At 34.9% G+C, this 15,254-nt stretch overlaps 1 protein-coding gene across 2 annotated transcripts in view; it reads left to right on the forward strand.

The window, feature by feature from the left end:
* The window catches only part of CENPE (centromere protein E), a 76,563-nt gene that overhangs the window by 31,673 nt on the left and 29,636 nt on the right, over nucleotides 1-15,254 (forward strand). For both annotated transcript variants that reach the window (XM_040625463.1, XM_040625464.1), the window contains 11 exons: nucleotides 1,485-1,607; nucleotides 1,687-1,852; nucleotides 2,252-2,406; nucleotides 3,940-4,254; nucleotides 4,367-4,639; nucleotides 4,797-4,955; nucleotides 8,864-9,067; nucleotides 10,693-10,851; nucleotides 13,316-13,606; nucleotides 13,732-13,890; nucleotides 14,903-15,199. In XM_040625463.1, coding sequence (XP_040481397.1) covers nucleotides 1,485-1,607; nucleotides 1,687-1,852; nucleotides 2,252-2,406; nucleotides 3,940-4,254; nucleotides 4,367-4,639; nucleotides 4,797-4,955; nucleotides 8,864-9,067; nucleotides 10,693-10,851; nucleotides 13,316-13,606; nucleotides 13,732-13,890; nucleotides 14,903-15,199 — 2,301 coding nt within the window. The remainder of the gene's footprint in view (nucleotides 1-1,484; nucleotides 1,608-1,686; nucleotides 1,853-2,251; nucleotides 2,407-3,939; nucleotides 4,255-4,366; nucleotides 4,640-4,796; nucleotides 4,956-8,863; nucleotides 9,068-10,692; nucleotides 10,852-13,315; nucleotides 13,607-13,731; nucleotides 13,891-14,902; nucleotides 15,200-15,254) is intronic.

Raw genomic sequence — 15,254 nt, forward strand, 5'->3', positions numbered from 1 at the left:
AAAGATGAGTTTACATTAAAAATCGACAATTCAAAATTTTTTATTTTTTTCAATATTTTATGTAAATGCGTGCCGAAGTATGTAGTCAACATCTGCAGGTGAACACTTATCGTTGGTATTGATAAGCAACTAGAACTATACGTATCACACGCGATTGAGCGGGATTTTCTAAATTTCATTAATATTAATGCATTCTCATTATAATTTAAATAACTATTTTAACCGTTTGGTATTTTTCAGAAACTAGCTCTAGATGATTTTAGTTGGTAAAAGATATGGCATTGAGGGACTCCTGGGTGGCTCAGTCGGTTAAGAGTCTGCCTTCAGCACAGGTCATGATCCCGGAGTCCCAGGATCTAGCCCCCATCAGGTTCCCTGCTCAGCGGGGAGTCTCCTTTTCCCTCTCTCTGCCCTTCATGCCACTCTCGTGCACGTGCATGCACGCTCTCTCTCTCTCACACACAAATAAATAAATAAAATCTTAAAAAAAAAAAAAGATATGACACTAAATAGCATTGACTCTCATGGTAAAATTGTTAATTTTTGTTGCTTGCTTTCTATTCTATTTGCCTTTAGTCCTCTTGATTACTTCAAGAAAGTATCAGTTTGATTCTAGTTTTTAACACTCTTTTTAAAAAGGTAGCAGCTTCTAGCTGAATTTTTGGTTTCTGTTGTTCTTTTGTTTTCATTTGAGTTTTTCAGAGTACTTTTTGTTACCCTCTATTAGGACTCTTCTGTTACCTGTTATTAATGACAAATGATCCTTTGTAAAAGTAATCTTACTGTTCTAAAGCCCTGGAAGAAAGGCACTTTCATATAATCCATGAGTGTCTGCTGATATAGTGACAAGCAGAATTTCCCACTTTTTAAAATTTATTACTACTTTCTCTTTATTCATCCAATTTATTCATTCTTGTACATTAATATTCTGCCAAGGATATATGTGGTTGAATTTATGTAAGCTAAAGTCATGTTAAAATGCCACTTCTCTCTAAAAATGAGACTGGGGATCTTTTCATGTATTTATCAATCATTTGCATTTTTCCCTTCTGTGAATTGCCTGTTCATTTTTTCTCTGTTTTTCTATTGGGTTTTTTCTCTTTTTCTTTTCAATTTGCGATTTCATATCCTTAATTTTAACTATGAAGTACTCACCTGCCATGTTTTTAGAATCACTTAAATATACATAGGAAATTTTAACGAGCTAGCTGAACAACAATTGTGTTAACCTTTTTTAAACAATAACACATTTCTACAGTCTATACAATGATTCTATAAGTTGGAAAAATATAGCCAGAGTTTTTTAAATGTTTTTATTATGGAAAATATTATTTCTCTTCATCTTTCATAAATACACATTTGATAATTAGCATATTTTCACCATTTTTTATTTGAAATTTAGCATTATATGTACATGTTCTCTAAAGTCTTTTCCAACTCTCAGAAAGTTAGATTTCACTAAATTCTATTTGTTGTGTGTATAGGAAAGCACCGAAGACCTAAAACAAATGAAACAGACTCTGCTTGATGCTGAAACTGTAGCCCTTGATGCCAAGAAAGAATCAGCCTTTCTTAACAGTGAGAATCTGGAGCTGAAAGAGAAAATGGTAAGTGTTTCCTGTAATATTTATAATAAAACAGTTGTTACAATCAGTACATTTCTGTGAATTTGCAATGTTTCAACAGAAAGAGCTGACAAGTACATACAAGCAAATGGAGAATGATGTTCAGTTATATCAAAGCCAGCTGGAGGCAAAAAAGAAAATGCAAGTTGATCTGGAGAAAGAATTACAGTCTTCTTTTGATGAAATAACAAAACTCACGTCCCTTATAGATGGCAGAGTTCCAAAAGGTATTTCATAATTTCAGACTTGATTCTTTGCAGGTCTGACTTTGTCTGGAAGCCTACCTAAAGGATTTTGTGACTACATTCCAATGATTAGAAATCTATTATTCTCTGATCTGATTGTTTTAATAGCCAAATAATGAGTTTCAGTATTATTTGAGATCAGTATTTATAACTGCTTCCATGGAATTCCAATTCATAAGGGTTTAGGAATTATTTTTCAAATAAATTGGATCTGATTTTCAAAAAGTGGTTGAAGAGCTATTAACAATTAGATTACCTGTTAACCAACATGACTCTTTCTTTAATAAATTTTATATAGTCTGATTAAATCATCTAACTTTGCTTATAATTTAGATTGTCCCAATAACTGCAGGCTGTTTTAATTTGCCCAAAATGTCCTAGATTTGCTCTGTAATTTGGAACTGGAAAGAAAGATTACTGACCTCCAGAAGGAACTGAATAAAGAAGTTGAAGAAAACGAAGCTTTGCGTAAAGAAGTTAATTTGCTCTCAGCATTGAAATCTTTACCCTCAGAAGTAGAAATGCTGAGGAAAGAGGTAAACACGTTTTTAAGCAAATAACTCTTCTTTTGATCTAAAAACCTTGTAATAGAGCTTTAAATATTTGCCATCATTTATCTTAAAGTAGCAGTAAAGAGACTGTAAACATTTGACTCAACTTGGTAGGAATAGAAATGAATGTAGTTCCTCCTCTAATTTTCTTATATTACTAAACCACTTTCAAAGAAGACTTCATTTTAATAGTATATTTAGTAACCTGACCCATGTAACAACCATTTCTGATCAAGTGTTTCCCTTAAGCGGAGTTTCTGGGGCGCCTGGGTGGCTCCGTTGGTTGAGCATCTGTCTGACTCTTGGTTTCGCTCAGGTTGTGAGATCAGCCCAGTCAGCTCCGTGCTCGGGCAGGCCTGCTTGTCCCTCACCACTCTGCTCCTCCCTCCGCCGCCCATGCTCTCTCTCTCTTTCTCTGTAATTAAAAAAATTTTTTTAAGCAGAGTTCTATGGGAACATCTGTCTGCTCAGTCAGTAGAGAGTGTGGACTCTTACGATCTCAGGGTTATAAGTTCAAACTTTGACAGGGTGGAGAGATTACTTTAAATAAAATCTTTAAACAGAGTTCTACAGCCCATCCTTTTTTAAAATCTTTTTTGGTACTAGTTCCATCACTATGTTGAATAAAAAAGTATGTGAGATATAAGGGAGGGCTTGATAAAGTTTAGGTATCAGTGTAAATCTTGCAGGCTAGTGAACAATCCTGTGACAGCAGGTAAACCTAACGCCTCTCCACTTTCTACAAAAGAAATAAAATTGACAAGTGTTTGAAGACCAAATGGCAGACATCATGCTAAAGAATTCTAGCAATATTATTTAGTCATCCTAAAAACTCTTTAAAGTAGGTGCTGTTTTTAGCTCAACAAATAGTTATGAAACCAGTAGCTGTTATGAAACCAGTAGTTGAGCTACACAGACGTGCCTAAGTCCGTGATTGAAACAACCCTGCTGTATTACCCGTGTCCTTAGTCTCTACTTTCAGTTCACCACTCTTCTTCCCACCATTTCTACCTTACTTTTCACAATGATTTTACTGTTTATAAGCTGGATATGGTTTATTTAAAGAACAATTCAAATAAAGTTTAATTATTTAAATTATTCAGGGATTACATTTATAGAAATCTGAGCTGCATTCAAAGGCTTTAGGAAAAAATGTGTCAAATTCTAATAAAAACCAAAAAATGACACACCAAGACGTTAGAAAATACTTTAGAATGATAGATAAGGAAATAAAGGCACATACTGAAATAAAGTGTTTCTACTGAGCGTCCTTCTCCATGCAATCCCTACTAGAACCCAAAGAGATTAGAAAACAAAACTGAAGGTAAAGTTAAAGAGGATAATACATTGTTAAAGGGATGGCGACAATAAAAATGTTGCCTTTCCTCTGTCAGATCTTTGCTTAATTTCAGTGACTTCCCCCTCCCCTACCCCCCACCCTGAAGAAACTTTTTTTTCCTGAAAACTTCAGTAGATCATACACTGCTAACATAGCTAAATTTTATTTCTTTTCCATAGATGCATGATAAATCTGAAGAGCTCTCTTTAATAACATCGGAAAGAGACAAATTGTTTTCTGAAGTAGTTCAAAAGGAAAGTAGAATTCAAGATTTACTTGAAGAAATTGAGAAAACTAAAAATGACCTAGCAGCTACCCAGTTGAATTACAAAAGCACTGATCAAGAATTCCAAGACTTTAAAAATCATCATATTGAATTTGAGCAAAAGTATAAGATGGTCCTTGAGGAGAATGAAAGAATGAATCAGGAAATAGGAAATCTCTCTAAACAAGCTCAAACACTTGGTTTAAGTTTGGATGCGTTCAGCACAGAGGTGGGTACGAGATACCCTCTAGGGAAGCAATCTTTACTCTTCTGGGCTTTGGCTTCCATACATATCCCACAGAATGCTCTGCTTTTCACAGTTTCTTTTTCTTACTTTAAAGCTTTCTCCCAAATCTGAAGAACTTCAGCAGAACAGAACTGGGAGTCAAAAAAGGTTAAATGAATTGGAAGACCTGAAGGAACAATTAGAAAGTAGAGATTTGAGGCTGCAAACTGTGGAAAAGGAAAAAACACTGATCGCTGAGCAACTTCAACAAACTTTAGTAGAAGTAAGAACCTTAATCCAAGAAAAGGAGGACCTTAAACAACTCCAGAAGAGCCTGCAGATTGAGAGGGACCAACTCAAAAGTGACATTCAGGATACTGTAAACATGGTAAGGCTTTGACTGAGTAAACTCTGAAAACTCAGAGCCTCCGTACAAACAGTCAGGAGAAGCCATCACTTACGATTCATGATCCAGTAGACACTACAAAATGACTTTCACTGTTTCACATTGTTCTAATGGAAATTGTTTTGTTTCTCTGACAAAGAATATAGACACCCAAGAACAATTAAGAAATGCTCTTGAGTCTTTGAAACAACACCAAGAAACAATTAACACACTACAGATGAAAATTTCTGAGGAAACTTCCAAGAATTTGCACACAGAGGAAAATCTAGGAGAAACTAAGGATGAATTCCAAGAAAAGGTAAATGGTGTTTCCATTCAAAGTTTCTATTTTTGTGTAGATGAGCTTTCTCTCTTACCTCAAACACTTAAGTACACAATGACAATCTCAATCTTGTTTATTAGTCACAGTGCTAATAACTAACCATAATTTACAAGCATAACCCTGATGTCTCTGAAATAACTTCAGATATGACTGCTTACAATCAATTTAGGAAAAAAAGGCAAAAATTAGTTCAAACTTTAAGCTGCTATTTTGAGGCCTGATGTATTTTAAACGTCTTTAAAAACCCCTCTGAATTCTAAGAATATAAGAAATGTTGCTTATTATTAACTATGTTTAAAATATTTGTTTTATGTCAGATTTTATACATTAAACTTGCTTAGATATCCCTATAAAATCAATGTGTATATTTTATTTATGCCAGTGTCTAGGGCTTGTGCTATAATTTTACTATTAGGTGCTTAAATCTCCTTAATTTATTCTAAGTAGTATGGTTCATTTTGTCCTGAGACCTTAGGAGAATAAGGTCTAAACTGGTTATTTAATTGTATACAAGAAAGGCTAGGAGATGCTAATGATAATTTCTTTTCTTTTCTTTTCTTTTCTTTTCTTTTCTTTTCTTTTCTTTTCTTTTCTTTTCTTTTTAAGAGAGATGTGTTGCTCCACTAGGACTGCCATCACAAAATATCACAGACTGGTGGCTAAAACAACAGAAATTTACTTTCTCCTGGTTATGGAGACTAGAAATCCAAGATTAAGGTGCTAGAAAATTTAGTTTCTGTTAAGTGTTCTCTTCACTGCATGCAGATGTCACCTTCCTTCTGTGTCCTCCCAGGCCCTGTCTCCTTATGCTCAAGCTTAGAAAGAGCACTGGTGTTTCTTCCTCTACTTAAAAGGACACCAACCTTGGGGCGCCTGGGTGGCTCAGTCGGTTGGGCAACCAATTCTTGATTTCAGGTCAAGTCTTGATCTCAGGGTTGTGAGTTTGAGCCCCACGTCTGGCTCTGCCCTGAGCATGGAGCCGGATGAATGAATGAATGAATGAACACCAATCCTATGGAATTAGGGCCCCAGTTTTATGACCTCATTTAACCTTAATTACCCTCCTTAAAGGCTTTATCATATATAGTCACATGGGGGTTAGGGCTTCAACATGAATGTTGCTTAGGAGAATAAGGTCTAAACTGGTTATTTAATTGTATACAAGAAAGGCTAGGAGATGCTAATGTAATTTTATACAATGGATTCGTTTATTATATACATTTCTACTTTTCAAAAATGCCTTTGATAATAGGATTTTTATATTGTCTTTCACTTTTATGCACTTAATACTATTTAATCCAAAAATTTGCTACTAGGAATTTAAAACATCCATCAGTGGGAGACTGATGAAATAATCTTTCATGCATTCATAGCTTGGAATAGTATATGTATATATAATATATATGTATGTAAATAGCTAATGCAATTGGGTTTTATATAGTCATAAAATTTTTTAAAACTGCATATTATATGCAAACAGAAAAATCACCAGGATGGACATATCATTAAATAAAAACAAATACTGCAGAATAATTCAGTAAGCTCCAACTTATATAAATAAATCTCTATATAGATTTATATGCTATTGCTCTACATAGTGAGATTTTCCCCCATTTGCCCTGGGGTACAGTATTCTTGGCCCTGGAAAAGCTTTCCCTCTCACTCCCTATGCTTCAGTACTTCTCTCCTAGAAAAGCATTTTTACTTGTTTTATATTTTGTGCTCTCAGCTTATCTGTAGTTTGGATCAATTAAATGAGCCAAAATCTCATTTGAAATTTATAACTTTCACTTTTATTAGGGGAAGTTTTTTTGAAAAGATTTTTGAAAATAAGATACAACACTTAATACCTGCTTTTAAACAAATGCAAAAATGCAATTATAGGGCCCCATGAGAAGGGGTAATAACAGAGGAGTGAAAGAAAAAGAGAGTTCTATTCACTGGGACCAGCTGGTGTATGGTATTAAGTTTATGCTAGAATCATCTATGTTGATAAAAAAGGTCCGACTGGGGCTTTTCTCTTTCTCGAGGTGTCTCAAATCTGGGGTGGAAGGGTGGGATCATCTTGGGCTTCTATTACTATGTTCATTATGGAATCCCACAAGGACTCCTCTGTTCACCTGGGCCCCAGGGGGCTGCATTAGTAGGTCTTGCATGAATCCCCGTAGAGAGCCCACTTTGAATCCTGCTTGATGTTTCTCTCTTTCAAAATACAGTTTCTCTAGTGTGTCTCAACAGAAATTTTAAACAATGATTAGTAAACTTATCTCATGTAAAGGACGTAATTCTTTTTCTTTGTTTAATAATAAGATATGTTAGCTATTGCTCATGGTAGCTGATATACTTTCTAGGCTGTGTTCAGTTCTGAAATGTCCCTTGGGTATTCTCACATACTTTGTCTCCGCCTGCTTTGTCTTTGTGTACATTTCTATATTTAGGAGCGCAGATGCAAGAGTCTGAAGTACAGTATCTGACAAACTAGTCCCCAATGACTATGTGTTCCTTACCTTAAGTTCTCATGTAGTTAGCTCTGTGTCTGCCATTGTCAGAAACTCATGTATACTGCCAACAGTAAGAGAATAGTTAAAGCATGGTTTGTCCAAACCCACTCTAGAGAATTAAGCAGCTACTAAAAATTATAATTTGAAGATTATGTACCAGCGTGGGAAAATGCATGTGATCTAAATGGAAAAAAGCAAAATTGAATTCTATATATATTAATCAAAATTACCGTGTTCAAAAATTTTTTTTTCAAGGACATACTCTGAAAGGAAATATTCTAGAATTCTAGTAGTAGGTTGTGTGAAGCTGGTGACATTGGATGGTTTTTTTTTCTCTTTATTTTTCAATTTTTTCCCAATGTAATTGTAGATTATTATTAAAAAAACTTTTTTAAAGCTGTTATTTATTTGAGAGAGAGCGAGAACAGGGGGAGGGGCAGAGGGAGAAGAAAAGAGAATCTTAAGCAGACACCCCGCTGAATGCGGTGTCTGACACAGGGCTAGATCTCACAACCCTGAGATCATAACCCAAGCCGAAATCCAGAGTTGGATGCGCAACTGACTGAGCCACCCAGATAACCCTTATTATTAAAACTTTTTTAAACGTATGTAGCCAATATGGAACTGTATTTATTTCCTGGATGTGTAAGGTTATGTAGTGATACCCTAATTTCATACCAATGATTGTAATGTCAGTCTTTGTCTCACTTTATCGAGGAGTACAACGTGTTAGGTTATCTTTGCTTAAGACTTGTTTATGGATAAATGAATATATATAACATGCTTTTCTTAAGCAGTATATAAAAAGCATATATTTTTAAAAGGTAGATTATACTACTATAATATGAAATCTATTTTTATTTATCAAAGTTATTTTGTCCTCTCATGATAAAACTCCAACCTTTTGGGAATTTGACAGCTTCTGAAAATAATGATTTGTTGGGAGTGAGTGGGGGACAGAGAATTATTTCCAGCTTTTGATGGAAAGAAAGTGGTGGAGTTCAAGGTGGCTTACTCTTTTATAAAATTAGGTTGACCCATCATCATACATGAAGGTAATTGTTAATTATCTACAGCTGTCCACGTAGTTCTTAGTCATGAACAACAGTATGCTTAAGGGCACAAACTCTGGAGCCAGACCTCTTGGCTTCAAAACCTGAGTGACCTTGGGCAAGTGACCTATCATCCTCTCTCAGATTCAATTCCCTCATCTGTCAAATGGCTATAATACTAGTACCTACCTCATGAGGTTAGAGTGAAGATTAAATGTGTCAATATATGAAAAGAGTACCTGGTAAATAATAAGTAATATAAATTTTGGCAATTTTTATTATTGTTAAAATTGTTACTGAGAAATTATTCTTTAATCTATTTATATTTTAGATGGTTGACACAGATAAAAAACAGAATTTGAAAGCCAAAAATACTCAAGCACTGATTGCGAATGTTGAAGATAATGAGCTAACTGAGCAACAGAGAAAGATATCTTCTTTACTACAGGAGAAAAATGAACTGCAACAAATGTTAGAGAGTATTACAGCAGAAAAGGAACAGTTACAGACTGACCTAAGGGAAAATATTGAAATGGTAGGATTTAGCACTATATACTTAGCAATATGTTTTGTCTTGCATGTTCTGGATTTTTACTTTACTGAGGCATAATTTACATGTGAGAAATATATCTGATGCAAGTGTACGGTCTGATGACTTTTGACAAATGTCTGTACTTGTGTACCCTCCACCCCAGTCAAGGTATAGAACATTTGCCTCACCCTACAGGATTCTCTTGCTCCTCAACCCAGTCAATTCCAGTGTCACTCTCTAACGCATATAGTCACTGTTCTGTTGGTTTTTAACCATAGTTCACTTTGTCTTCTAGAACTCCACACAAATAGAATCATAGAGCATGTACTCTCTTGCACCTTACTTTTTTACACTCCTTTTTATTGCCGGGTAGTGTTCCATGTATGAATAGGCCACAAGTTGTTTAGCCTTTCTCCTCTTGATGGAAATTTGAGTTCTCTCCACTGTTTGGCTATTTTGAGTGAAGCAGCTGTAAACATTCTTACACAAAACTTTTTATGAACGTGTTTTTAAAAATTTGTCTAAGGTATCTAAATGGAATAGCAGGGTCATAGCAAATTACTAGACCGGTTTCCAAAGTAGTTGTACCATTTTACATTGCCGTCAGCAAATTAAGAGAATTCTGATGGCTCCACATCCTCACCAATGCTTCATATTATTAGTGTTTTCAATTTTAGACATTCTATTGGGTATGTACCTCATTGTTTTCATTTGCCTTTCCCTAATGATTAAGGATATTGAGATCAACTTTTCATAAGCTTATTGGCCATTGCATATCTTTCTATAAATTATCTGCTCTGTCAGTGATGTGTTGTAGATTTTAGTGTACATGTCTTGTCCATATTTTGTTAAATTTGCTCCTAAATGTTTCTCTTTTATTTATTCTGTTGTAATTTTTAAACTTCATTTTTAATTATTCATTGTTAATGTTTGCCATATTGTCAAATCTAGTTCTTGTTTCTGTATTTAGGGACAATATATGTACCGATTGAAATTCACATTTTTAGAAGTTTGCTGTGGATTACAGGAGAACCTGACCTTTTGTGTAATTTTCCATATTTCTTGGGATTGTCTGTTTGGTCAAAAGAGCTAAGTTTATTAAATAAGAATACAGGCAAAAGTCATAGTCTGTTCTTGGTCTCATGTTTGCAATGTTTTTGTGGTCATAATACTTGAGAATATCACTGTTTAAGCTTATAACCAGGATTAGCCCAAGTCATGCTAGCAAAGAATGGCTGCCCTTTTGAGCTTGCTATTAACTGGTGCCCTAGAATCATAACCATTCTAGTATATGAAAAGCCCAAAACTGTAGTCTTGTCATCGGTGCATGAAAATTTAGAAACAGTCTCCTTTGGCTTAAGGGTAGAAAATGAGCAAACCTCTCAAGACAGAATACTCAATCCAGTTCTAATTCTATGACAGGAATATAAGTGGAGCAACAAAGAAACAGCATAAAAAGCAGATGCTCGGCATCTATATGATTAAAGACTTTCTTTTTAAGGTAGTCTTTTCCAATAGAATTTGCCATGATTTCTTCATTTTTAAGCTGAGGTAAATGCTGATTTTTACCCGATTTTATAAATGTAAGGTAATACTTATTTTAATCTCAACTTTTTTTTTAATTCTAGACTGTTGAAAACCAAGAAGAATTAAGAATTCTTGGAGATGAACTTAAAAAGCAACAAGAGATCGTTGTACAAGAAAAGAACCACACCATAAAGAAAGAGGAAGAGCTTTCTAGAACCTGTGAGAAATTAGCAAAAGTTGAAGAAAAGCTAAAGGAAAAGGTGAATTTTTAAAGTTACCTTCTTAGCCATAATATATTTCCTGACTAAACTTTTTTTTTAATACATTTGATTGCTGTAGAACTAAATTCTAGAAATAGCATGTATCTCCCAAATGAACAGATCTTAATGCTAATATTGTGGACAGTTCCAACTCATACCTATATCTTAACCAACACTCTTTGTGAGGATTATATTATCCTAGTCTTTAGATGAAAGAGAAGGCCTTGATTCATCTAAATTAATCATATAATGTATTCATTCATCAGAAACTTATTGGGAACTACCATAGCCCAGATGCTGTTCTGGGTGGTTGAGATCCATTAGTCAATAACACAAAGATCCTGCCTTTATAAAGATATAGTAGTGATCCTTTAAAATGTAGGATTTATGACTATTACCATCTCTTAGATGTTTACAGTTTTCCTGACTCATTGCTTTTATGGAAGTAAGGTGCTGTTGTAATATTTGTATGAGAGCTAAGACTCTTGTAATAATTGTACTGCCCAAGTAATTCTAAACTGTACCGCTAAGATCTTTCTATTTACTCTAAGAACAGTGCCACGTGCATTATAAATAATATATTGTGATTTCAATTGCGCTCCTGTGGAGTGTTTTTCTCCTAATATGTATTCTCTTAATTCTCCTCCCTTTCACTATAACCCAGTAAAATTTACTAAAACCTGATGTCTGTTTCATACTCATTCTAAAGAAGTGAAATTAATAGGCTTATGTAAAAGTTAATGTTTCAGTAATGAACACTGAGTATTATATAAGACTGATGAATCACTGACCTACCTGTGACACTAATAATACATTATATGTTAATTAATAGAATTTAAAAAATTAAGAAATAGACTTATATATACTTATTAACTTAAAAAAAAGGTAATGTTCCACTAAAATTAACAACGCAGGAAACAACACATGTTGGCAAGGATGCAGAGAAAGGGGAACCCTCTTACACTGTTGGTGGGAATGCAAATTGGTTGTAGCCACTCTGGAAAACAGTATGGAGGTTCCTCAAAAAGTTAAAAATAGAGCTACCCTATGACCCTGCAACCCAGCAATAGCACTACTGGGTGTTTATCCAAATAATACAAACAGTGATTTGAAGGGGCACATTCACTCCAGTGTTTATAGCAGCAATGTTCACGATTAGCCAGAATATGGAAAGAGCCCAGATTTCCATCGACAGATGAATGGATAAAGAAGATGTGGTATATATATATACATGTGCATACACACACAGTGGAATATGACTCATCCATCAAAAAGAATAAAATCTTGCCATTTGCAACAATGTGGTTGGAGCTAGAGTGTAATAAGCTAAGCGAAATAAGTCAGTCAGAGAAAGACAAATACCATATGATTTCACTCATATGTGGAATTTAAGAAACAAAACAGATGAACATAGGGAAAGGAAAGGAAAAATAAAATACGATGAAAACAGAAGGAGGCAAACCATAAGAAAGTCTTAACTGTTAGGAAACAAGGTTACTGGAGGGGAGGGGGATGGGGGATGGGGTAACTGGGGGATGAGCATTAAGGAGGACACTTGAAGTAATTAGCACTGGGTGTTATATGCAACTGACAAATCACTAAATTCTACCTCTGAAACTAATAATACACTATATGTTAATTAAATTGAATTTAAATAAGTTTAATTTAAAAAAAAAGTTAATGCCTCAGTGTTTGGGTGACCCCGTAAGGACCTTATTAGAAGTAAAAATAGATTATCCAAAAAGTTTTTAAGAGATGAAGAATTATAGTTACTTGGCAACTATACCTTTATATTTAATTAGTCTCTTTTCAAGTTTTTCTCATTTTCACGTTGGCTCCTTGATTAACCTACTGACACCGTATTAGTTTCCTAGACCTTCTGTATCAAATTACCATAAACTTGGTGGCTAAAGAACAACAGAAATTTATTGTCAGATTTCTGGATCTCAGAGGTCCAAAATCAAGTTACTGGCAATACCGTGCTCCCTCTGAAGGCTCTAGGGAAGAATCTTTTCTTGCGTCTAACTATCCTCGGCTCCCCGGTGTCCTTGGTGTCCTGGGCTTATAGCTATATCACTCTTACCTCTGCCTCCATCTTCACAGGACTTTCTCTGTGTCTCTGTGTGTCCTTTTTCGTCTCTTATAAGGACACTCTCATTGCATTTAGGGCCCACCCTAATCCAATAGGATTTCTTCTCAATCCTTAATTAACCTGCAAAAACCGTACTTCCAAGTGAGGTCATATTCTGAAGTTCTGAATCGACTTGAATTTGGGGTAGGATACTATTCAACCCAGCACAGTCACTATGCCTAGAAGAATACTTTACTTTTAAAGCTGCTTGTCTGTTTATACTGGGGGTGTAGGCAGGACTGTGATGATTATCTCAGTTCAGCAAAGTGCATTTTACATGAGAATTTTAAGAGTCTATAGGCAAAATGGTAATTACAAATTTTATTTCTTAAGAGCCAGCAACTACAAGAGAAACAGCTACAGCTTCTTCGTGTACAAGAAGAAATGAGTGAGATGCAGAAAAAGATAAATGAAATGGAGAATTTAAAGAATGAATTAAGGAACCAAGAATTAACGTTGGAACGTATAGAAATGGAGAAGCTAGAGTTGGCTCAGAAGCTCCGTGAAAATTATGAGGAAATGAAATCCATAACCAAAGAAAGAAATGATTTAAAGGAATTACAGGAATCATTTGAAATAGAGAGAGAGAAACTTAAAGGATACATAAGAGAAATCGAAGTTACAGTAAGTTATTTCCCTTTTCTTTCATCTATTAAATGTTTCTTTAAAACGGAGCTAATTGGAAAAGGGGGAGGCAATGTTAGGATGATGTGTTTATAATATTCTTTAAATTCCACTTGCTTATAAAGGGTCTAGAAACAAAAGAAGAACTAAAAATTGCACACGTGCATCTTAAAGAACAACAAGAAACTATTGACGAACTAAGAAAAAACATTTCTGAGAAGACAGTTCAAATAATAAGTATTCAGAAGGACTTAGATAAATCCAATACTGAATTACAAGAAAAGGTTTGTCTCTTCTTCCTTCTCTCCTTTGCCCCATCTTCTTTTCTTTTTTCTTAAAGGAAAGATGAGCAGTAAGCAGTGACTGTGTTAATAGTTCATTCATTTTTTGGATACTATTTGTTGAGAGTATAATGTGGCAGGCAGAGTTCTGGGTTATAGAAATAAAATGGGAACAATGTGAACAAAATTTCTATGATCATAGAACTTACTCTAGTGGAAAGAGGTAACTGGAAAATAAGCAAACGAACAAGATAATTTGAGATAATGGCAAGTGCTATTAGAGAAAATGAAACATTGGGATAACTGAACCAACCTGTGTTAAAGGCCACTGTGTGTAAGCCATTGAAACTATAGATATGAATAAGACATTGTTCTCTTCCCCTGAGTAAGGGCATATAAAATAATCCCTCAATTCCAGTAGGACAAATGCAGAAATAGGATATGCGAAGTTATATGGAACCACGAATGACCATAGGAAAGGGGAATCGATCGGTAAACATAAAAAAATTGAGACATAGCATTGGAGCTCATCCGAGAATTAGGGACCATTCATTTATTGAGATATAATCTGCTCAATGATGATTTTTCTCCTGTGGCATTTGGGAAGTAGTATAGAAATGAAGACGTGTACAACCAACTGAATTAACAGTGTGTTATTCAAGTATAAGAATTGGTTCGCTTTGGATGTAAGCTGGAGCAAAAGAAAATGATGGCAGAATGTGACCAGCAGAGAAGTCATGAACAGCTTTAGTAGGAATTAAGAGATAATGAGTAAATCAGAGTTCATGATCCATAGTAGGATTCCATGGGTTCAAGATCACTTTTATTTCTGTGGACAGTATCGTCATCTTTTCCCTTTAAAAAATTATGATAACATGGCAGCAGCTCTTTCTCCCCATGGGTCCTGTCCCCATGCTTTAATAAAATCACCTTTTTGCACACACACATGCACTATATATATATATAAAATAATGATCTCCAGATAGTGACTTTGGTGTTTCATGCATCTCACAAGATCCCAGTGCTTCGTGAGGAACAGGAGCTACTGCCTAACGTGAAAGAAGTCAGTGATACTCGGGGAACAGTGGATGAAGTGGAGCTATTGGAAAAACAATCCAAAACCAAGGATGGTTTCATTGTGTCATTGACACCGGCATGCATAGAAAGGATCGAGTTGACTGAAAAACTTCCAGAAAGTCATGAAGAAACAAAATATCTAACTGAGGAAAGAGACAACCTTCAAACGATAAAAGAAGCAGTTCAGGTTAGACAAGACCAACTGCAAGAAGACATTAGAGAAGCATTGGCTAATGTATGTTTCATCCTTTCCTTCCATTTAATAAGTGTTTTATAAGAATCAAGTCTTT

Source organism: Ursus maritimus, unplaced genomic scaffold, assembly GCF_017311325.1.
Source record: "Ursus maritimus isolate PB19 unplaced genomic scaffold, ASM1731132v1 scaffold_8, whole genome shotgun sequence".
Classification (NCBI taxonomy): domain Eukaryota; kingdom Metazoa; phylum Chordata; class Mammalia; order Carnivora; family Ursidae; genus Ursus; species Ursus maritimus.